This window comes from Adelges cooleyi, unplaced genomic scaffold (genome assembly GCF_023614345.1).
Source record: "Adelges cooleyi isolate 19-005CV unplaced genomic scaffold, UGA_ACOO_1.1 ACOO_flye_CR_arks_rails_tigmint_CR_PRNA_29, whole genome shotgun sequence".
NCBI lineage: Eukaryota > Metazoa > Arthropoda > Insecta > Hemiptera > Adelgidae > Adelges > Adelges cooleyi.
In genome coordinates this window covers 84,284-107,091 of record NW_026095959.1, presented here as the reverse complement: position 1 = coordinate 107,091, position 22,808 = coordinate 84,284, and the positions used below count along the sequence as shown (strand labels likewise).

General features: G+C 40.7%; 13 protein-coding genes and 1 pseudogene across 13 annotated transcripts; 7 read left to right on the top strand and 7 right to left on the bottom strand.

Annotated features, from left to right (window-relative positions):
- Positions 1 to 524: 524 nt before the first annotated feature.
- On the bottom strand, positions 525 to 1,103 carry LOC126837735 (histone H2A-like). Its single transcript, XM_050571682.1, has one exon. The coding sequence runs from the start codon at positions 1,063 to 1,065 to the stop codon at positions 688 to 690; it is 378 nt and encodes a 125-aa protein (XP_050427639.1). The 5' UTR covers positions 1,066 to 1,103; the 3' UTR covers positions 525 to 687.
- Positions 1,104 to 1,424: 321 nt separating this feature from the next.
- LOC126837719 (histone H2B) lies at positions 1,425 to 2,019 on the top strand. The gene has a single exon (XM_050571665.1). It carries the CDS (start codon positions 1,510 to 1,512, stop codon positions 1,885 to 1,887), a length of 378 nt encoding a protein of 125 aa, XP_050427622.1. The 5' UTR covers positions 1,425 to 1,509; the 3' UTR covers positions 1,888 to 2,019.
- Positions 2,020 to 3,643: 1,624 nt separating this feature from the next.
- LOC126837715 (histone H3) lies at positions 3,644 to 4,093 on the bottom strand. Its single transcript, XM_050571662.1, has one exon. It carries the CDS (start codon positions 4,083 to 4,085, stop codon positions 3,675 to 3,677), a length of 411 nt encoding a protein of 136 aa, XP_050427619.1. The 5' UTR covers positions 4,086 to 4,093; the 3' UTR covers positions 3,644 to 3,674.
- Positions 4,094 to 4,324: 231 nt separating this feature from the next.
- LOC126837748 (histone H4) lies at positions 4,325 to 4,781 on the top strand. Its single transcript, XM_050571695.1, has one exon. It carries the CDS (start codon positions 4,364 to 4,366, stop codon positions 4,673 to 4,675), a length of 312 nt encoding a protein of 103 aa, XP_050427652.1. The 5' UTR covers positions 4,325 to 4,363; the 3' UTR covers positions 4,676 to 4,781.
- A 506-nt stretch (positions 4,782 to 5,287) lies between these two features.
- Positions 5,288 to 5,865, bottom strand: LOC126837740 (histone H2A-like). The gene has a single exon (XM_050571686.1). The coding sequence runs from the start codon at positions 5,825 to 5,827 to the stop codon at positions 5,450 to 5,452; it is 378 nt and encodes a 125-aa protein (XP_050427643.1). The 5' UTR covers positions 5,828 to 5,865; the 3' UTR covers positions 5,288 to 5,449.
- Positions 5,866 to 6,186: 321 nt separating this feature from the next.
- Positions 6,187 to 6,782, top strand: LOC126837724 (histone H2B). Its single transcript, XM_050571669.1, has one exon. It carries the CDS (start codon positions 6,272 to 6,274, stop codon positions 6,647 to 6,649), a length of 378 nt encoding a protein of 125 aa, XP_050427626.1. The 5' UTR covers positions 6,187 to 6,271; the 3' UTR covers positions 6,650 to 6,782.
- A 1,623-nt stretch (positions 6,783 to 8,405) lies between these two features.
- LOC126837752 (uncharacterized) lies at positions 8,406 to 13,617 on the bottom strand. The gene is made up of 3 exons (XM_050571700.1): positions 13,207 to 13,617; positions 10,271 to 10,642; positions 8,406 to 8,867 (listed from the first exon to the last, which is right to left on the bottom strand). Exons 1-3 carry the CDS (start codon positions 13,607 to 13,609, stop codon positions 8,437 to 8,439), a joined length of 1,206 nt encoding a protein of 401 aa, XP_050427657.1. The 5' UTR covers positions 13,610 to 13,617; the 3' UTR covers positions 8,406 to 8,436.
- On the top strand, positions 9,087 to 9,543 carry LOC126837751 (histone H4). Its single transcript, XM_050571699.1, has one exon. It carries the CDS (start codon positions 9,126 to 9,128, stop codon positions 9,435 to 9,437), a length of 312 nt encoding a protein of 103 aa, XP_050427656.1. The 5' UTR covers positions 9,087 to 9,125; the 3' UTR covers positions 9,438 to 9,543.
- Positions 10,050 to 10,627, bottom strand: LOC126837741 (histone H2A-like). Its single transcript, XM_050571687.1, has one exon. It carries the CDS (start codon positions 10,587 to 10,589, stop codon positions 10,212 to 10,214), a length of 378 nt encoding a protein of 125 aa, XP_050427644.1. The 5' UTR covers positions 10,590 to 10,627; the 3' UTR covers positions 10,050 to 10,211.
- On the top strand, positions 10,949 to 11,544 carry LOC126837727 (histone H2B). The gene has a single exon (XM_050571674.1). It carries the CDS (start codon positions 11,034 to 11,036, stop codon positions 11,409 to 11,411), a length of 378 nt encoding a protein of 125 aa, XP_050427631.1. The 5' UTR covers positions 10,949 to 11,033; the 3' UTR covers positions 11,412 to 11,544.
- A 231-nt stretch (positions 13,618 to 13,848) lies between the features above and the next one.
- LOC126837749 (histone H4) lies at positions 13,849 to 14,305 on the top strand. The gene has a single exon (XM_050571697.1). The coding sequence runs from the start codon at positions 13,888 to 13,890 to the stop codon at positions 14,197 to 14,199; it is 312 nt and encodes a 103-aa protein (XP_050427654.1). The 5' UTR covers positions 13,849 to 13,887; the 3' UTR covers positions 14,200 to 14,305.
- Positions 14,306 to 14,811: 506 nt separating this feature from the next.
- On the bottom strand, positions 14,812 to 15,388 carry LOC126837742 (histone H2A-like). The gene has a single exon (XM_050571689.1). The coding sequence runs from the start codon at positions 15,348 to 15,350 to the stop codon at positions 14,973 to 14,975; it is 378 nt and encodes a 125-aa protein (XP_050427646.1). The 5' UTR covers positions 15,351 to 15,388; the 3' UTR covers positions 14,812 to 14,972.
- A 320-nt stretch (positions 15,389 to 15,708) lies between these two features.
- On the top strand, positions 15,709 to 16,305 carry LOC126837726 (histone H2B). Its single transcript, XM_050571673.1, has one exon. It carries the CDS (start codon positions 15,795 to 15,797, stop codon positions 16,170 to 16,172), a length of 378 nt encoding a protein of 125 aa, XP_050427630.1. The 5' UTR covers positions 15,709 to 15,794; the 3' UTR covers positions 16,173 to 16,305.
- A 1,623-nt stretch (positions 16,306 to 17,928) lies between these two features.
- Positions 17,929 to 18,374, bottom strand: LOC126837717 (histone H3-like; annotated as a pseudogene).
- Between the last annotated feature and the right edge of the window lie 4,434 nt (positions 18,375 to 22,808).

Below are 22,808 nucleotides of genomic sequence, written 5' to 3'. Positions count from 1 at the left end.
TATCGGTTAACGTTCATATGTCATTTAATGCAGTCGAGTATATTTAATGAGTGTTCTAAGTATATATACCGTATAAACTAACATAACGTTATAGTGTATTGCCTTTATAATAAATAACATACACGAGTAGTTTTAACGGTATACTATGTAATTGTTCAAATTAATATTTTATAGTACATACAGAATGATATGTACTCCGTAATATACATGCTAATCGTCACAAAACAAACTAAATGTATAATATAGTATAAAAAATGTAACATACTAATTGTATATTTGTAATCGCAAATGGGTACATAATATTGTAAGTCTTTGATCTAAATCTATTAACATTGATGACAATATTAATGAAAAGACAAAAAAAAAAAAAAAAAAAAGTATTTATGTATATTACTATACTTGAGTATTATTTCCAATTTAAGTTAACAGACACATTTTATAAATTGCTTTTGACCTTGAAAAAATAAAAAAAGGACTAAGGTAGATTTGTTGAAATTCTATGTTACAATTATTTTTTTTTAAATATACTTATATTTTCTAAGGCTTGACAAAATAATACAACGATATTTAGCACAACGCCGCACGTCATCTATGCCGAAAACAACAAGAGTGTTGTATAACTAGTTAATATTTGGTGGCCCTGAAAAGGGCCGTTTTAATATGTATAAATACGGCGACGACGCGTTCTTAAGCTTTCTTTTCGGTCTTCTTGGGCAAAAGGACGGCTTGGATGTTGGGCAACACACCGCCTTGGGCGATGGTGACGCCGGACAACAGTTTGTTCAACTCCTCGTCGTTCCTGATGGCCAACTGCAAATGTCTGGGGATGATACGGGTCTTCTTGTTGTCACGGGCGGCGTTACCGGCCAACTCCAACACTTCAGCGGCCAAGTACTCCATGACGGCGGCCAGGTACACGGGAGCGCCGGCACCGACGCGCTCGGCGTAGTTGCCCTTCCTCAACAGACGATGGATACGACCGACCGGGAACTGGAGTCCGGCACGGGACGACCGGGTCTTCGATTTGCCGCTCTTTGCTTTTCCTCCTTTGCCGCGTCCGGTCATGATGCTCGATTGTAGATTGTCGTGTAGTGAAACGAGAGAAAATCCAGACGATACTGATGATCGAAACGGGCCAAAATCGGTATTTATACACTTTTACGACGTAAAAGCGTCTGTATGTTGGCCTACGTTTGAAAATAACGACGATGAAAAACCACACTTTGTAGATATAAACGTTCAATGCAAAGTGTTGTTTATACTCGTCGTGTTTTTCTTCGATGCATGGACGTTGACGATGAAAAAACGGCAAATTGTAGGGTTCGCCTTTAAACACAAAGTGTTATTTTTACTCGTCGTTTTTTCGTCGACTCTTACAAACCGTACTCGATAAACCAAGTCGCGACGCGTAATAAATATGAGCGTAAACGATTTTCGAACCATCATTCGTCCACCAGCTACCGGCCAACTATTTCGACGACCCGCAAACCGTGTACAACCGCAGTCACTATGGCACCAGGAGGTAAATCCGCAGGCAAGGCCATGAAGAAGTCCGGCAAGGCGCAGAAAAACATCACCAAGTCCGACAAGAAGCGCAAGCCGAAGAGGAAAGAATCGTACGGTATTTACATCTACAAGGTGTTGAAACAAGTCCACCCCGACACCGGCGTTTCCTCCAAGGCGATGAGCATCATGAACAGCTTCGTCAACGACATTTTCGAACGCATCGCCGCCGAATCCAGCCGTCTGGCCCACTACAACAAGCGTTCGACCATCACCAGCCGGGAGATCCAGACCGCCGTCCGTCTGCTGTTGCCCGGTGAATTGGCCAAGCACGCCGTCAGTGAAGGCACCAAGGCCGTGACCAAGTACACCAGTTCCAAATAAGCGTTTCGATATTAGTCGCGCGCTATATCCACTTAAAACGGCCCTTTTCAGGGCCACCAAATTATTTTGATACACGGTCTCGTCTCCCGTTATAATATTATTATTATTCGTAGTGTTGTACCCTATTTAAGTTATTAATATCTGGGGTTTTTAATTTGTATAGACAATATCACCGACCGACGACCGCCTTTTGTTTTGACGCCGTGTGCGTTATCGTCTTTTGTATCATTTATTATGTTTGTCGTTGGTCTGTACACGTGTGTTTTATTTGTACATTCATCGAATTTATTCACATTATATTACTAAAAATTTATAAAATTACTACACAAATTAGAAAAAAAACGGGAAAACAATATTAGCTATAGATAACACTTAAATTAGCTATATATGTATGTAAAAAAAATTGCAATTTGTAGGTAAAGACCGTTTGTTTTGGACATTTTATTAAACGGGTTTTTTCATATTTTCCTAAAATCACTGTCCGTGTGTTTTAAATTCAGTGCCGCGGAAACGTGCGGAGCCCGTATCTACCTACTTTCAGATAATATAGTTTTAAACGACGCGCCACAATCTACGGGGTTTTTTATTTTTTTTTTTTAGTAACGCGTCCATCCCTCCCGTCGGACAAACCGGATATACTCTGCGCCATGAGAGAAGTAACCCGTTGCTCGACCGAAACGCGTCCGATTCCGCGCATCGCCACCGATAGGCCACACCCACGGTCGGCGGCGGCGCTGCATATATAGGGTGTATTATAACGTAAACTCGATACAGTGTGTCACAAGTCATAAGACTCACGTCTTACGTCTTTGAACCACGCGCTTGCGTTTACTGTTGAATTATTACATTATTATATTATTATTATAATAATAATATAATAATAAATAATATATTATATATTTTATAATAAATATTAAATTCATATTTAATTTAAATATTCTTTAGTTTTAATTTATATAATTAGGTTATACACGAAGGTTTGGGATGCGTCATTTCTTTGCCTGTACACCAAAAGTCGGGACGCGGCTTTCCTTTGCCTGTACACAAAAACCTCTGACCTCACTTGACCTGGTTGTAAAAATATGTTATAATAATAACATATTATATTATTATAATAAATAAAATAATAATATAATAAATTATGTTAATTTATAAATATAAATATTTATAAATTATAATAAATAATATACTCTATACACAATCACTCTGTATATCGTCTGTTTCGCGCTGTATGCACGCCTCAGCGCGACACCGAATGGCACAAAGTGGGGGAAATGGGGCCTCGGGACAGTCGTGATGCGCGAAACGGGTTACTTCTCTCATGGCGCAGAGTATAGAAAATAATAATTCCTTTACACACCGCGTTCTACAACCTAACAAACTCATATCGACTATAACGCGGCCGCCGTCGCCGCCGACTACTTCCCGCGCGCGCCAAAAATACGTTTCACACTGTGCCTAACGCTACACCGACCCGTTCGTCGTCCATCGCCACCGCCGTGTCTACCGCCTATTCTTTTACCCGCTTTTTTTTTTAATATAAATAATACTTCAATAAAAACGGGTCGTTGGGAATTTTCAACATTAATTTAAAAATGTAAGTAACAACATTCTCGGGGGGATACCCACGACCGTCGATAATAATAAAACTATTAAGTACAAAACTGTTGTATTCATTTTACCAACAGCGCGGCGCCCGCTGTAAGGTCAATAAAGAAATAATTGTAACGCATGTAGTGGCCCTGAAAAGGGCCGTTTTAAAGAGGATTTGTAGAGTATTGAGACGATTAAGCACGTTCTCCGCGAATACGGCGAGCCAACTGGATGTCCTTGGGCATGATGGTAACGCGCTTGGCGTGGATAGCGCACAAGTTGGTGTCTTCGAACAGACCGACCAAGTATGCTTCGCTGGCTTCTTGCAGAGCCATGACGGCCGAGCTCTGGAAACGCAAGTCGGTCTTGAAGTCTTGGGCGATCTCACGGACCAAACGTTGGAAAGGCAATTTGCGGATCAACAGCTCGGTGCTCTTCTGGTAACGACGGATTTCACGGAGAGCCACGGTACCGGGACGGTAACGATGGGGTTTCTTCACTCCTCCGGTCGCCGGTGCGCTCTTGCGGGCGGCTTTGGTGGCCAACTGCTTCCTGGGAGCCTTGCCTCCGGTAGATTTGCGGGCGGTTTGCTTGGTACGGGCCATGTCGGTAGTTCGTAAACTGTCTGTGAAAACTCGAAACGGTCGAATATGTCTCCGCACACCGAATGAGCTCGTATATATATACAAATTCGGATCATAGGCGCGAGTTCTCATTGGTCGACGGAACGACCTGCCGAAACAGAGGGGGTTCGCGCGATACCGCGCCGTGATTGGTCCGCGCGACGGCCCGATCATATAAATACGGCGCGAAAACGTTGTCCGGGCATCATTCGATTTGTTTCTTCAGTCTACCGCAGCTCTCCGAACGACAATCAGCAACAATGACCGGACGCGGCAAAGGAGGAAAAGGTTTGGGAAAAGGAGGCGCCAAACGTCATCGTAAAGTGCTCCGGGACAACATCCAAGGAATCACCAAGCCGGCCATTCGTCGGTTAGCCCGCCGCGGTGGTGTCAAACGTATCTCCGGCCTGATCTACGAAGAGACCCGCGGAGTGTTGAAGGTGTTCCTGGAAAACGTAATCCGCGACGCCGTCACCTACACCGAGCACGCCAAGAGGAAGACCGTCACCGCCATGGACGTGGTCTACGCTCTGAAACGCCAAGGCCGCACTCTGTACGGATTCGGAGGTTAATTCCCGACGACCGTTCGCTTTGCACCCTACCTACTGTTCTTTAAAACGGCCCTTTTCAGGGCCACCATTTTATATTATTTACATTATTATCGGTTAACGTTCATATGTCATTTAATGCAGTCGAGTATATTTAATGAGTGTTCTAAGTATATATACCGTATAAACTAACATAACGTTATAGTGTATTGCCTTTATAATAAATAACATACACGAGTAGTTTTAACGGTATACTATGTAATTGTTCAAATTAATATTTTATAGTACATACAGAATGATATGTACTCCGTAATATACATGCTAATCGTCACAAAACAAACTAAATGTATAATATAGTATAAAAAATGTAACATACTAATTGTATATTTGTAATCGCAAATGGGTACATAATATTGTAAGTCTTTGATCTAAATCTATTAACATTGATGACAATATTAATGAAAAGACAAAAAAAAAAAAAAAAAAAAGTATTTATGTATATTACTATACTTGAGTATTATTTCCAATTTAAGTTAACAGACACATTTTATAAATTGCTTTTGACCTTGAAAAAATAAAAAAAGGACTAAGGTAGATTTGTTGAAATTCTATGTTACAATTATTTTTTTTTAAATATACTTATATTTTCTAAGGCTTGACAAAATAATACAACGATATTTAGCACAACGCCGCACGTCATCTATGCCGAAAACAACAAGAGTGTTGTATAACTAGTTAATATTTGGTGGCCCTGAAAAGGGCCGTTTTAATATGTATAAATACGGCGACGACGCGTTCTTAAGCTTTCTTTTCGGTCTTCTTGGGCAAAAGGACGGCTTGGATGTTGGGCAACACACCGCCTTGGGCGATGGTGACGCCGGACAACAGTTTGTTCAACTCCTCGTCGTTCCTGATGGCCAACTGCAAATGTCTGGGGATGATACGGGTCTTCTTGTTGTCACGGGCGGCGTTACCGGCCAACTCCAACACTTCAGCGGCCAAGTACTCCATGACGGCGGCCAGGTACACGGGAGCGCCGGCACCGACGCGCTCGGCGTAGTTGCCCTTCCTCAACAGACGATGGATACGACCGACCGGGAACTGGAGTCCGGCACGGGACGACCGGGTCTTCGATTTGCCGCTCTTTGCTTTTCCTCCTTTGCCGCGTCCGGTCATGATGCTCGATTGTAGATTGTCGTGTAGTGAAACGAGAGAAAATCCAGACGATACTGATGATCGAAACGGGCCAAAATCGGTATTTATACACTTTTACGACGTAAAAGCGTCTGTATGTTGGCCTACGTTTGAAAATAACGACGATGAAAAACCACACTTTGTAGATATAAACGTTCAATGCAAAGTGTTGTTTATACTCGTCGTGTTTTTCTTCGATGCATGGACGTTGACGATGAAAAAACGGCAAATTGTAGGGTTCGCCTTTAAACACAAAGTGTTATTTTTACTCGTCGTTTTTTCGTCGACTCTTACAAACCGTACTCGATAAACCAAGTCGCGACGCGTAATAAATATGAGCGTAAACGATTTTCGAACCATCATTCGTCCACCAGCTACCGGCCAACTATTTCGACGACCCGCAAACCGTGTACAACCGCAGTCACTATGGCACCAGGAGGTAAATCCGCAGGCAAGGCCATGAAGAAGTCCGGCAAGGCGCAGAAAAACATCACCAAGTCCGACAAGAAGCGCAAGCCGAAGAGGAAAGAATCGTACGGTATTTACATCTACAAGGTGTTGAAACAAGTCCACCCCGACACCGGCGTTTCCTCCAAGGCGATGAGCATCATGAACAGCTTCGTCAACGACATTTTCGAACGCATCGCCGCCGAATCCAGCCGTCTGGCCCACTACAACAAGCGTTCGACCATCACCAGCCGGGAGATCCAGACCGCCGTCCGTCTGCTGTTGCCCGGTGAATTGGCCAAGCACGCCGTCAGTGAAGGCACCAAGGCCGTGACCAAGTACACCAGTTCCAAATAAGCGTTTCGATATTAGTCGCGCGCTATATCCACTTAAAACGGCCCTTTTCAGGGCCACCAAATTATTTTGATACACGGTCTCGTCTCCCGTTATAATATTATTATTATTCGTAGTGTTGTACCCTATTTAAGTTATTAATATCTGGGGTTTTTAATTTGTATAGACAATATCACCGACCGACGACCGCCTTTTGTTTTGACGCCGTGTGCGTTATCGTCTTTTGTATCATTTATTATGTTTGTCGTTGGTCTGTACACGTGTGTTTTATTTGTACATTCATCGAATTTATTCACATTATATTACTAAAAATTTATAAAATTACTACACAAATTAGAAAAAAAACGGGAAAACAATATTAGCTATAGATAACACTTAAATTAGCTATATATGTATGTAAAAAAAATTGCAATTTGTAGGTAAAGACCGTTTGTTTTGGACATTTTATTAAACGGGTTTTTTCATATTTTCCTAAAATCACTGTCCGTGTGTTTTAAATTCAGTGCCGCGGAAACGTGCGGAGCCCGTATCTACCTACTTTCAGATAATATAGTTTTAAACGACGCGCCACAATCTACGGGGTTTTTTATTTTTTTTTTTTAGTAACGCGTCCATCCCTCCCGTCGGACAAACCGGATATACTCTGCGCCATGAGAGAAGTAACCCGTTGCTCGACCGAAACGCGTCCGATTCCGCGCATCGCCACCGATAGGCCACACCCACGGTCGGCGGCGGCGCTGCATATATAGGGTGTATTATAACGTAAACTCGATACAGTGTGTCACAAGTCATAAGACTCACGTCTTACGTCTTTGAACCACGCGCTTGCGTTTACTGTTGAATTATTACATTATTATATTATTATTATAATAATAATATAATAATAAATAATATATTATATATTTTATAATAAATATTAAATTCATATTTAATTTAAATATTCTTTAGTTTTAATTTATATAATTAGGTTATACACGAAGGTTTGGGATGCGTCATTTCTTTGCCTGTACACCAAAAGTCGGGACGCGGCTTTCCTTTGCCTGTACACAAAAACCTCTGACCTCACTTGACCTGGTTGTAAAAATATGTTATAATAATAACATATTATATTATTATAATAAATAAAATAATAATATAATAAATTATGTTAATTTATAAATATAAATATTTATAAATTATAATAAATAATATACTCTATACACAATCACTCTGTATATCGTCTGTTTCGCGCTGTATGCACGCCTCAGCGCGACACCGAATGGCACAAAGTGGGGGAAATGGGGCCTCGGGACAGTCGTGATGCGCGAAACGGGTTACTTCTCTCATGGCGCAGAGTATAGAAAATAATAATTCCTTTACACACCGCGTTCTACAACCTAACAAACTCATATCGACTATAACGCGGCCGCCGTCGCCGCCGACTACTTCCCGCGCGCGCCAAAAATACGTTTCACACTGTGCCTAACGCTACACCGACCCGTTCGTCGTCCATCGCCACCGCCGTGTCTACCGCCTATTCTTTTACCCGCTTTTTTTTTTAATATAAATAATACTTCAATAAAAACGGGTCGTTGGGAATTTTCAACATTAATTTAAAAATGTAAGTAACAACATTCTCGGGGGGATACCCACGACCGTCGATAATAATAAAACTATTAAGTACAAAACTGTTGTATTCATTTTACCAACAGCGCGGCGCCCGCTGTAAGGTCAATAAAGAAATAATTGTAACGCATGTAGTGGCCCTGAAAAGGGCCGTTTTAAAGAGGATTTGTAGAGTATTGAGACGATTAAGCACGTTCTCCGCGAATACGGCGAGCCAACTGGATGTCCTTGGGCATGATGGTAACGCGCTTGGCGTGGATAGCGCACAAGTTGGTGTCTTCGAACAGACCGACCAAGTATGCTTCGCTGGCTTCTTGCAGAGCCATGACGGCCGAGCTCTGGAAACGCAAGTCGGTCTTGAAGTCTTGGGCGATCTCACGGACCAAACGTTGGAAAGGCAATTTGCGGATCAACAGCTCGGTGCTCTTCTGGTAACGACGGATTTCACGGAGAGCCACGGTACCGGGACGGTAACGATGGGGTTTCTTCACTCCTCCGGTCGCCGGTGCGCTCTTGCGGGCGGCTTTGGTGGCCAACTGCTTCCTGGGAGCCTTGCCTCCGGTAGATTTGCGGGCGGTTTGCTTGGTACGGGCCATGTCGGTAGTTCGTAAACTGTCTGTGAAAACTCGAAACGGTCGAATATGTCTCCGCACACCGAATGAGCTCGTATATATATACAAATTCGGATCATAGGCGCGAGTTCTCATTGGTCGACGGAACGACCTGCCGAAACAGAGGGGGTTCGCGCGATACCGCGCCGTGATTGGTCCGCGCGACGGCCCGATCATATAAATACGGCGCGAAAACGTTGTCCGGGCATCATTCGATTTGTTTCTTCAGTCTACCGCAGCTCTCCGAACGACAATCAGCAACAATGACCGGACGCGGCAAAGGAGGAAAAGGTTTGGGAAAAGGAGGCGCCAAACGTCATCGTAAAGTGCTCCGGGACAACATCCAAGGAATCACCAAGCCGGCCATTCGTCGGTTAGCCCGCCGCGGTGGTGTCAAACGTATCTCCGGCCTGATCTACGAAGAGACCCGCGGAGTGTTGAAGGTGTTCCTGGAAAACGTAATCCGCGACGCCGTCACCTACACCGAGCACGCCAAGAGGAAGACCGTCACCGCCATGGACGTGGTCTACGCTCTGAAACGCCAAGGCCGCACTCTGTACGGATTCGGAGGTTAATTCCCGACGACCGTTCGCTTTGCACCCTACCTACTGTTCTTTAAAACGGCCCTTTTCAGGGCCACCATTTTATATTATTTACATTATTATCGGTTAACGTTCATATGTCATTTAATGCAGTCGAGTATATTTAATGAGTGTTCTAAGTATATATACCGTATAAACTAACATAACGTTATAGTGTATTGCCTTTATAATAAATAACATACACGAGTAGTTTTAACGGTATACTATGTAATTGTTCAAATTAATATTTTATAGTACATACAGAATGATATGTACTCCGTAATATACATGCTAATCGTCACAAAACAAACTAAATGTATAATATAGTATAAAAAATGTAACATACTAATTGTATATTTGTAATCGCAAATGGGTACATAATATTGTAAGTCTTTGATCTAAATCTATTAACATTGATGACAATATTAATGAAAAGACAAAAAAAAAAAAAAAAAAAAGTATTTATGTATATTACTATACTTGAGTATTATTTCCAATTTAAGTTAACAGACACATTTTATAAATTGCTTTTGACCTTGAAAAAATAAAAAAAGGACTAAGGTAGATTTGTTGAAATTCTATGTTACAATTATTTTTTTTTAAATATACTTATATTTTCTAAGGCTTGACAAAATAATACAACGATATTTAGCACAACGCCGCACGTCATCTATGCCGAAAACAACAAGAGTGTTGTATAACTAGTTAATATTTGGTGGCCCTGAAAAGGGCCGTTTTAATATGTATAAATACGGCGACGACGCGTTCTTAAGCTTTCTTTTCGGTCTTCTTGGGCAAAAGGACGGCTTGGATGTTGGGCAACACACCGCCTTGGGCGATGGTGACGCCGGACAACAGTTTGTTCAACTCCTCGTCGTTCCTGATGGCCAACTGCAAATGTCTGGGGATGATACGGGTCTTCTTGTTGTCACGGGCGGCGTTACCGGCCAACTCCAACACTTCAGCGGCCAAGTACTCCATGACGGCGGCCAGGTACACGGGAGCGCCGGCACCGACGCGCTCGGCGTAGTTGCCCTTCCTCAACAGACGATGGATACGACCGACCGGGAACTGGAGTCCGGCACGGGACGACCGGGTCTTCGATTTGCCGCTCTTTGCTTTTCCTCCTTTGCCGCGTCCGGTCATGATGCTCGATTGTAGATTGTCGTGTAGTGAAACGAGAGAAAATCCAGACGATACTGATGATCGAAACGGGCCAAAATCGGTATTTATACACTTTTACGACGTAAAAGCGTCTGTATGTTGGCCTACGTTTGAAAATAACGACGATGAAAAACCACACTTTGTAGATATAAACGTTCAATGCAAAGTGTTGTTTATACTCGTCGTGTTTTTCTTCGATGCATGGACGTTGACGATGAAAAAACGGCAAATTGTAGGGTTCGCCTTTAAACACAAAGTGTTATTTTTACTCGTCGTTTTTTCGTCGACTCTTACAAACCGTACTCGATAAACCAAGTCGCGACGCGTAATAAATATGAGCGTAAACGATTTTCGAACCATCATTCGTCCACCAGCTACCGGCCAACTATTTCGACGACCCGCAAACCGTGTACAACCGCAGTCACTATGGCACCAGGAGGTAAATCCGCAGGCAAGGCCATGAAGAAGTCCGGCAAGGCGCAGAAAAACATCACCAAGTCCGACAAGAAGCGCAAGCCGAAGAGGAAAGAATCGTACGGTATTTACATCTACAAGGTGTTGAAACAAGTCCACCCCGACACCGGCGTTTCCTCCAAGGCGATGAGCATCATGAACAGCTTCGTCAACGACATTTTCGAACGCATCGCCGCCGAATCCAGCCGTCTGGCCCACTACAACAAGCGTTCGACCATCACCAGCCGGGAGATCCAGACCGCCGTCCGTCTGCTGTTGCCCGGTGAATTGGCCAAGCACGCCGTCAGTGAAGGCACCAAGGCCGTGACCAAGTACACCAGTTCCAAATAAGCGTTTCGATATTAGTCGCGCGCTATATCCACTTAAAACGGCCCTTTTCAGGGCCACCAAATTATTTTGATACACGGTCTCGTCTCCCGTTATAATATTATTATTATTCGTAGTGTTGTACCCTATTTAAGTTATTAATATCTGGGGTTTTTAATTTGTATAGACAATATCACCGACCGACGACCGCCTTTTGTTTTGACGCCGTGTGCGTTATCGTCTTTTGTATCATTTATTATGTTTGTCGTTGGTCTGTACACGTGTGTTTTATTTGTACATTCATCGAATTTATTCACATTATATTACTAAAAATTTATAAAATTACTACACAAATTAGAAAAAAAACGGGAAAACAATATTAGCTATAGATAACACTTAAATTAGCTATATATGTATGTAAAAAAAATTGCAATTTGTAGGTAAAGACCGTTTGTTTTGGACATTTTATTAAACGGGTTTTTTCATATTTTCCTAAAATCACTGTCCGTGTGTTTTAAATTCAGTGCCGCGGAAACGTGCGGAGCCCGTATCTACCTACTTTCAGATAATATAGTTTTAAACGACGCGCCACAATCTACGGGGTTTTTTATTTTTTTTTTTTAGTAACGCGTCCATCCCTCCCGTCGGACAAACCGGATATACTCTGCGCCATGAGAGAAGTAACCCGTTGCTCGACCGAAACGCGTCCGATTCCGCGCATCGCCACCGATAGGCCACACCCACGGTCGGCGGCGGCGCTGCATATATAGGGTGTATTATAACGTAAACTCGATACAGTGTGTCACAAGTCATAAGACTCACGTCTTACGTCTTTGAACCACGCGCTTGCGTTTACTGTTGAATTATTACATTATTATATTATTATTATAATAATAATATAATAATAAATAATATATTATATATTTTATAATAAATATTAAATTCATATTTAATTTAAATATTCTTTAGTTTTAATTTATATAATTAGGTTATACACGAAGGTTTGGGATGCGTCATTTCTTTGCCTGTACACCAAAAGTCGGGACGCGGCTTTCCTTTGCCTGTACACAAAAACCTCTGACCTCACTTGACCTGGTTGTAAAAATATGTTATAATAATAACATATTATATTATTATAATAAATAAAATAATAATATAATAAATTATGTTAATTTATAAATATAAATATTTATAAATTATAATAAATAATATACTCTATACACAATCACTCTGTATATCGTCTGTTTCGCGCTGTATGCACGCCTCAGCGCGACACCGAATGGCACAAAGTGGGGGAAATGGGGCCTCGGGACAGTCGTGATGCGCGAAACGGGTTACTTCTCTCATGGCGCAGAGTATAGAAAATAATAATTCCTTTACACACCGCGTTCTACAACCTAACAAACTCATATCGACTATAACGCGGCCGCCGTCGCCGCCGACTACTTCCCGCGCGCGCCAAAAATACGTTTCACACTGTGCCTAACGCTACACCGACCCGTTCGTCGTCCATCGCCACCGCCGTGTCTACCGCCTATTCTTTTACCCGCTTTTTTTTTTAATATAAATAATACTTCAATAAAAACGGGTCGTTGGGAATTTTCAACATTAATTTAAAAATGTAAGTAACAACATTCTCGGGGGGATACCCACGACCGTCGATAATAATAAAACTATTAAGTACAAAACTGTTGTATTCATTTTACCAACAGCGCGGCGCCCGCTGTAAGGTCAATAAAGAAATAATTGTAACGCATGTAGTGGCCCTGAAAAGGGCCGTTTTAAAGAGGATTTGTAGAGTATTGAGACGATTAAGCACGTTCTCCGCGAATACGGCGAGCCAACTGGATGTCCTTGGGCATGATGGTAACGCGCTTGGCGTGGATAGCGCACAAGTTGGTGTCTTCGAACAGACCGACCAAGTATGCTTCGCTGGCTTCTTGCAGAGCCATGACGGCCGAGCTCTGGAAACGCAAGTCGGTCTTGAAGTCTTGGGCGATCTCACGGACCAAACGTTGGAAAGGCAATTTGCGGATCAACAGCTCGGTGCTCTTCTGGTAACGACGGATTTCACGGAGAGCCACGGTACCGGGACGGTAACGATGGGGTTTCTTCACTCCTCCGGTCGCCGGTGCGCTCTTGCGGGCGGCTTTGGTGGCCAACTGCTTCCTGGGAGCCTTGCCTCCGGTAGATTTGCGGGCGGTTTGCTTGGTACGGGCCATGTCGGTAGTTCGTAAACTGTCTGTGAAAACTCGAAACGGTCGAATATGTCTCCGCACACCGAATGAGCTCGTATATATATACAAATTCGGATCATAGGCGCGAGTTCTCATTGGTCGACGGAACGACCTGCCGAAACAGAGGGGGTTCGCGCGATACCGCGCCGTGATTGGTCCGCGCGACGGCCCGATCATATAAATACGGCGCGAAAACGTTGTCCGGGCATCATTCGATTTGTTTCTTCAGTCTACCGCAGCTCTCCGAACGACAATCAGCAACAATGACCGGACGCGGCAAAGGAGGAAAAGGTTTGGGAAAAGGAGGCGCCAAACGTCATCGTAAAGTGCTCCGGGACAACATCCAAGGAATCACCAAGCCGGCCATTCGTCGGTTAGCCCGCCGCGGTGGTGTCAAACGTATCTCCGGCCTGATCTACGAAGAGACCCGCGGAGTGTTGAAGGTGTTCCTGGAAAACGTAATCCGCGACGCCGTCACCTACACCGAGCACGCCAAGAGGAAGACCGTCACCGCCATGGACGTGGTCTACGCTCTGAAACGCCAAGGCCGCACTCTGTACGGATTCGGAGGTTAATTCCCGACGACCGTTCGCTTTGCACCCTACCTACTGTTCTTTAAAACGGCCCTTTTCAGGGCCACCATTTTATATTATTTACATTATTATCGGTTAACGTTCATATGTCATTTAATGCAGTCGAGTATATTTAATGAGTGTTCTAAGTATATATACCGTATAAACTAACATAACGTTATAGTGTATTGCCTTTATAATAAATAACATACACGAGTAGTTTTAACGGTATACTATGTAATTGTTCAAATTAATATTTTATAGTACATACAGAATGATATGTACTCCGTAATATACATGCTAATCGTCACAAAACAAACTAAATGTATAATATAGTATAAAAAATGTAACATACTAATTGTATATTTGTAATCGCAAATGGGTACATAATATTGTAAGTCTTTGATCTAAATCTATTAACATTGATGACAATATTAATGAAAAGACAAAAAAAAAAAAAAAAAAAGTATTTATGTATATTACTATACTTGAGTATTATTTCCAATTTAAGTTAACAGACACATTTTATAAATTGCTTTTGACCTTGAAAAAATAAAAAAAGGACTAAGGTAGATTTGTTGAAATTCTATGTTACAATTATTTTTTTTTAAATATACTTATATTTTCTAAGGCTTGACAAAATAATACAACGATATTTAGCACAACGCCGCACGTCATCTATGCCGAAAACAACAAGAGTGTTGTATAACTAGTTAATATTTGGTGGCCCTGAAAAGGGCCGTTTTAATATGTATAAATACGGCGACGACGCGTTCTTAAGCTTTCTTTTCGGTCTTCTTGGGCAAAAGGACGGCTTGGATGTTGGGCAACACACCGCCTTGGGCGATGGTGACGCCGGACAACAGTTTGTTCAACTCCTCGTCGTTCCTGATGGCCAACTGCAAATGTCTGGGGATGATACGGGTCTTCTTGTTGTCACGGGCGGCGTTACCGGCCAACTCCAACACTTCAGCGGCCAAGTACTCCATGACGGCGGCCAGGTACACGGGAGCGCCGGCACCGACGCGCTCGGCGTAGTTGCCCTTCCTCAACAGACGATGGATACGACCGACCGGGAACTGGAGTCCGGCACGGGACGACCGGGTCTTCGATTTGCCGCTCTTTGCTTTTCCTCCTTTGCCGCGTCCGGTCATGATGCTCGATTGTAGATTGTCGTGTAGTGAAACGAGAGAAAATCCAGACGATACTGATGATCGAAACGGGCCAAAATCGGTATTTATACACTTTTACGACGTAAAAGCGTCTGTATGTTGGCCTACGTTTGAAAATAACGACGATGAAAAACCACACTTTGTAGATATAAACGTTCAATGCAAAGTGTTGTTTATACTCGTCGTGTTTTTCTTCGATGCATGGACGTTGACGATGAAAAAACGGCAAATTGTAGGGTTCGCCTTTAAACACAAAGTGTTATTTTTACTCGTCGTTTTTTCGTCGACTCTTACAAACCGTACTCGATAAACCAAGTCGCGACGCGTAATAAATATGAGCGTAAACGATTTTCGAACCATCATTCGTCCACCAGCTACCGGCCAACTATTTCGACGACCCGCAAACCGTGTACAACCGCAGTCACTATGGCACCAGGAGGTAAATCCGCAGGCAAGGCCATGAAGAAGTCCGGCAAGGCGCAGAAAAACATCACCAAGTCCGACAAGAAGCGCAAGCCGAAGAGGAAAGAATCGTACGGTATTTACATCTACAAGGTGTTGAAACAAGTCCACCCCGACACCGGCGTTTCCTCCAAGGCGATGAGCATCATGAACAGCTTCGTCAACGACATTTTCGAACGCATCGCCGCCGAATCCAGCCGTCTGGCCCACTACAACAAGCGTTCGACCATCACCAGCCGGGAGATCCAGACCGCCGTCCGTCTGCTGTTGCCCGGTGAATTGGCCAAGCACGCCGTCAGTGAAGGCACCAAGGCCGTGACCAAGTACACCAGTTCCAAATAAGCGTTTCGATATTAGTCGCGCGCTATATCCACTTAAAACGGCCCTTTTCAGGGCCACCAAATTATTTTGATACACGGTCTCGTCTCCCGTTATAATATTATTATTATTCGTAGTGTTGTACCCTATTTAAGTTATTAATATCTGGGGTTTTTAATTTGTATAGACAATATCACCGACCGACGACCGCCTTTTGTTTTGACGCCGTGTGCGTTATCGTCTTTTGTATCATTTATTATGTTTGTCGTTGGTCTGTACACGTGTGTTTTATTTGTACATTCATCGAATTTATTCACATTATATTACTAAAAATTTATAAAATTACTACACAAATTAGAAAAAAAACGGGAAAACAATATTAGCTATAGATAACACTTAAATTAGCTATATATGTATGTAAAAAAAATTGCAATTTGTAGGTAAAGACCGTTTGTTTTGGACATTTTATTAAACGGGTTTTTTCATATTTTCCTAAAATCACTGTCCGTGTGTTTTAAATTCAGTGCCGCGGAAACGTGCGGAGCCCGTATCTACCTACTTTCAGATAATATAGTTTTAAACGACGCGCCACAATCTACGGGGTTTTTTATTTTTTTTTTTTAGTAACGCGTCCATCCCTCCCGTCGGACAAACCGGATATACTCTGCGCCATGAGAGAAGTAACCCGTTGCTCGACCGAAACGCGTCCGATTCCGCGCATCGCCACCGATAGGCCACACCCACGGTCGGCGGCGGCGCTGCATATATAGGGTGTATTATAACGTAAACTCGATACAGTGTGTCACAAGTCATAAGACTCACGTCTTACGTCTTTGAACCACGCGCTTGCGTTTACTGTTGAATTATTACATTATTATATTATTATTATAATAATAATATAATAATAAATAATATATTATATATTTTATAATAAATATTAAATTCATATTTAATTTAAATATTCTTTAGTTTTAATTTATATAATTAGGTTATACACGAAGGTTTGGGATGCGTCATTTCTTTGCCTGTACACCAAAAGTCGGGACGCGGCTTTCCTTTGCCTGTACACAAAAACCTCTGACCTCACTTGACCTGGTTGTAAAAATATGTTATAATAATAACATATTATATTATTATAATAAATAAAATAATAATATAATAAATTATGTTAATTTATAAATATAAATATTTATAAATTATAATAAATAATATACTCTATACACAATCACTCTGTATATCGTCTGTTTCGCGCTGTATGCACGCCTCAGCGCGACACCGAATGGCACAAAGTGGGGGAAATGGGGCCTCGGGACAGTCGTGATGCGCGAAACGGGTTACTTCTCTCATGGCGCAGAGTATAGAAAATAATAATTCCTTTACACACCGCGTTCTACAACCTAACAAACTCATATCGACTATAACGCGGCCGCCGTCGCCGCCGACTACTTCCCGCGCGCGCCAAAAATACGTTTCACACTGTGCCTAACGCTACACCGACCCGTTCGTCGTCCATCGCCACCGCCGTGTCTACCGCCTATTCTTTTACCCGCTTTTTTTTTTAATATAAATAATACTTCAATAAAAACGGGTCGTTGGGAATTTTCAACATTAATTTAAAAATGTAAGTAACAACATTCTCGGGGGGATACCCACGACCGTCGATAATAATAAAACTATTAAGTACAAAACTGTTGTATTCATTTTACCAACAGCGCGGCGCCCGCTGTAAGGTCAATAAAGAAATAATTGTAACGCATGTAGTGGCCCTGAAAAGGGCCGTTTTAAAGAGGATTTGTAGAGTATTGAGACGATTAAGCACGTTCTCCGCGAATACGGCGAGCCAACTGGATGTCCTTGGGCATGATGGTAACGCGCTTGGCGTGGATAGCGCACAAGTTGGTGTCTTCGAACAGACCGACCAAGTATGCTTCGCTGGCTTCTTGCAGAGCCATGACGGCCGAGCTCTGGAAACGCAAGTCGGTCTTGAAGTCTTGGGCGATCTCACGGACCAAACGTTGGAAAGGCAATTTGCGGATCAACAGCTCGGTGCTCTTCTGGTAACGACGGATTTCACGGAGAGCCACGGTACCGGGACGGTAACGATGGGTTTCTTCACTCCTCCGGTCGCCGGTGCGCTCTTGCGGGCGGCTTTGGTGGCCAACTGCTTCCTGGGAGCCTTGCCTCCGGTAGATTTGCGGGCGGTTTGCTTGGTACGGGCCATGTCGGTAGTTCGTAAACTGTCTGTGAAAACTCGAAACGGTCGAATATGTCTCCGCACACCGAATGAGCTCGTATATATATACAAATTCGGATCATAGGCGCGAGTTCTCATTGGTCGACGGAACGACCTGCCGAAACAGAGGGGGTTCGCGCGATACCGCGCCGTGATTGGTCCGCGCGACGGCCCGATCATATAAATACGGCGCGAAAACGTTGTCCGGCATCATTCGATTTGTTTCTTCAGTCTACCGCAGCTCTCCGAACGACAATCAGCAACAATGACCGGACGCGGCAAAGGAGGAAAAGGGTTGGGGAAAAGGAGGCGCCAAACGTCATCGTAAAGAAGGAATATCAACAGGGACATTTTATGAACTTCGAAGGACACACATTCAAAGCGGTGCCATATTTCAAATAGTTTAGTCATCTTTTAATACAAGTCAATGGCCTAAAAATGGAAAAGATTAACAGGATACAAAAGGCCTTTAAGTGGTATTTTGTCCTTGGATAAATACTATGCTCAGGATATCCATATAAAGAAATCTTTAAGTACAGATTTATATGACATTGATACATCCTATTATTTTATGTGCCTTTGAGACATGGCCTCTTAGATAATCAGAGGAAAGCTGATTAATTTTATTTGAGAGAAAAATTTTAAGAAGAATATATGGCCCCTGTGCTTACATCCAAACAGGATAATGGAGAAAAAGACATGTAATGATGTACTGTATGAGGATAAATAAAAAATAATGTAGTTGTGTTAGAATAAAAAAATTATAATGTATATGGTACATAAGTAATAGACTTTCAAATATGTGATTGAGAAAAGCATTTAAATTAAATTATTTTTATTTAAGGTATTTAAGGCTTTTTAATTCATATGCCTATGCTTGGATATCAAAGCTCCATAGAACATCACCAATATGGAACTTTTTATAGCACCCATGTTCTAATCGGGACTTCATTCAAAATGCAACGGACATATTACATAACTTCACACAAAAACATTTCCGGGCATACCAAACAGGTGTCTCAACCGCAATGGGTCCAGAGATCTACTGAATGTTATTTAATTTAAATTTAAATAGTTATGTACAAATGGCTCTACTGTAAGCCTCCTCCTTAGGTCTCTATCACTTTTATATCTATTTTCAATTATACTTGTTGTACCCATAGTATAGAATACAAACAGTCATAATAAACCTTATTTAACACTGCAATAGTCGCACCATTTGATGTCACACCAGTGATGTCCCCTCTTAAAGTATTCTTACAAGAAGATTTGCATCAGCGTACTGAAACAAATATAAAGGAATCACAAAAATAGTGTAAGAGATTTTCATTTTATTTATGTAGAGTAACAGAGAAAAAATATTAATTTTTAAAACTTAACGTTTTGATGTCGTACAGCGTTAGGTGTACCTCTTTTTAATAAGGACCACACTGACGTTTTAAAATTTGTTTTTCATTCTAACCATACTTCAGTTGAAAGATTAAAAAGACTTTTCATACCGTCATTCCCACATGGATGTCCTCTTCGAAAAGTAAGTGCAAAATATGATAGATTTTATGCAATATTATGGCAATCAACTAACTAACAAATTCCATTCCATTGTGATGCTGGTTTTATACGACAGTGTGTGCATTTAATAACGAAAAGTCAAGTGTCGAATCAGCTACGTCCAATAGTGCCGTTCGGATGTTGGAAAATTATACAAGAGGTTTACGGTCCAAATGAAAATGTCACTGGATGCTTTAGTATAATAGCATTGCAAACCACCGATTCTAACTGGAGTTCGGACAAAGCAAAATGTTTCTAACGTTAAACAATATTATAGTAATAAAAAAAAAATGTAATATTACAATACTGCATAGTTATTTAGGCACATATTTTATCAAATATTCTTAAATATTCTACCAGTTTTATGACACATGACATTCTATTTTTAAATATTTAATGTCCTAATAAACATATCATTGTAGTTAAATAATATAATCAATGGCTATTTCTTTATTTATACATTTTAAAGTCTTATAATTACCATGAAATCGCTATAAAATAATGATTTGATACGGCATAAATATCTCAGGTTAATTAAAATATAAAGTAATCGCATTGCAATTAAATAGTGTTATTTTTAAAAACGTACTGTAATAACGTCATGTTTAAGCTAAACTTATATGTACAGCTTAGACGATTTTACGTTTTTTAATTACAGTTATTAAAAATTAAAAATATAAATAAAATTAAAAATGTTATTATGGTTATCTTTAAGTTTTGGTTGTAATCCAACTCATAGATTTTTGTGCAGGACTAGTTTGCATACTTTGACAGAGGCTTTATCGTCGAACTAAATAAGGGACCTTATACTTATTATAATATAAGGTATTTGTCCACGTGTAATTTCATACAGGTCATACGATTTTCTATAAGAAGGTATTTAAATAAATAGATCTGCAAATATTTTAAATAAATAACAAATTATATTTCAATAGAAAGTAAATTTCCAGCAACTCAGGTAGATGTTTTTCGAAAAGTATCACGTAATCACTTATTCAAAACTATCAATACCCATCCAACGATTTATCCGCCTCAGAATTTTTATCTACAGATGCCCATTAAATTTGTATTGGACGTTCAACTGAAATCAAATAGCATCTAAATGACTATCAGGCGCTGTATGCCGGTTCCTGTTCGTGGTGGAAGTAGGTATTACTAATATAATTAACCTATGACGCGTGTTAAATGAATTAAGACGTTTGGACGTATAAACATATAGGGATTACTTATATTATTATTTTTTTGTATTTATAACAAAATAATTAAATATCTTATTGCTCTCGACGAGCTTAGACGATAACTTTAACCACTTAAACCCTCTTGTATCTAAGTTTTTGTCTCTCACATTACCCTACAATCCTCTTCGCCGATTAAAACGGAACTGACCGCGAGATCTACTTAACATGTTACAATAATAAAAATATTTATCTCTTAAACTAATCCTTTAAGTTCATATCTGGAAGTTAAATTAATGGACGCTCCTTTCCTACACGTCGTCCTGTTTAATTTTCTTATCCAGCCCATTTACTTATTGTATTGTTGGTTTGTATACAGATTGTAAATATTTTCTTAATTAAAATAAAATTAAAAAATTTAGAGCATGTAAGGAGGGTTACAAGCAGACTACCACTATTATCTCTTAGAGTGTGGGTATATTTAAAATGAATAATTACGATGAAAGGAAATTTCGGTATAGCATGTTGGAGTTTAGTAATAGCCAACTGACAAATAATTACCAATCACATACAATTTGAATTGAGAGAGATGCTATTTTTGAAAACTTGTCACAGGAATAAAATGTAAACTATCATGGTCTGTGATACACAAATTATTTTATACAATATTTCAAACCCAAAATGTATCACAGGTTAGTTAAGGTTAGGGTTAAGCTATTTTCAGATATTTTAATGGGAGGATATTTTTTTTGTGATTTTATCGGCTATAGTTACAACAATTTCTAAAATCCTGCGTACTTCACACCCTAACTGTTTTAGTATTATTATATAGTTCTGTTCTTTTTTTTTATCAGATGGTATTTAAAATTTGTATCAACACGTCAAGCTACAGAGCAGTATTTATTTCTGTTTTTCAATTCAGAAAAAAAACTAATTTCGATGGAAATAATTTGCCCTTACACATCCTGTTTGACGGTTTAAAATTCATTCACTAAAAAGAGTAAATATTATAGTACAGTTATAAGTAAATTTGAAATTTGAAGGCCTTACTACTTATGATACAAATTATGCTTGAACACCTATTTATGCACTTAAATATCTTTTATATATATAACCTTATTTAACACTGCAATAGTCGCACCATTTGATGTCACACCAGTGATGTCCCCTCTTAAAGTATTCTTACAAGAAGATTTGCATCAGCGTACTGAAACAAATATAAAGGAATCACAAAAATAGTGTAAGAGATTTTCATTTTATTTATGTAGAGTAACAGAGAAAAAATATTAATTTTTAAAACTTAACGTTTTGATGTCGTACAGCGTTAGGTGTACCTCTTTTTAATAAGGACCACACTGACGTTTTAAAATTTGTTTTTCATTCTAACCATACTTCAGTTGAAAGATTAAAAAGACTTTTCATACCGTCATTCCCACATGGATGTCCTCTTCGAAAAGTAAGTGCAAAATATGATAGATTTTATGCAATATTATGGCAATCAACTAACTAACAAATTCCATTCCATTGTGATGCTGGTTTTATACGACAGTGTGTGCATTTAATAACGAAAAGTCAAGTGTCGAATCAGCTACGTCCAATAGTGCCGTTCGGATGTTGGAAAATTATACAAGAGGTTTACGGTCCAAATGAAAATGTCACTGGATGCTTTAGTATAATAGCATTGCAAACCACCGATTCTAACTG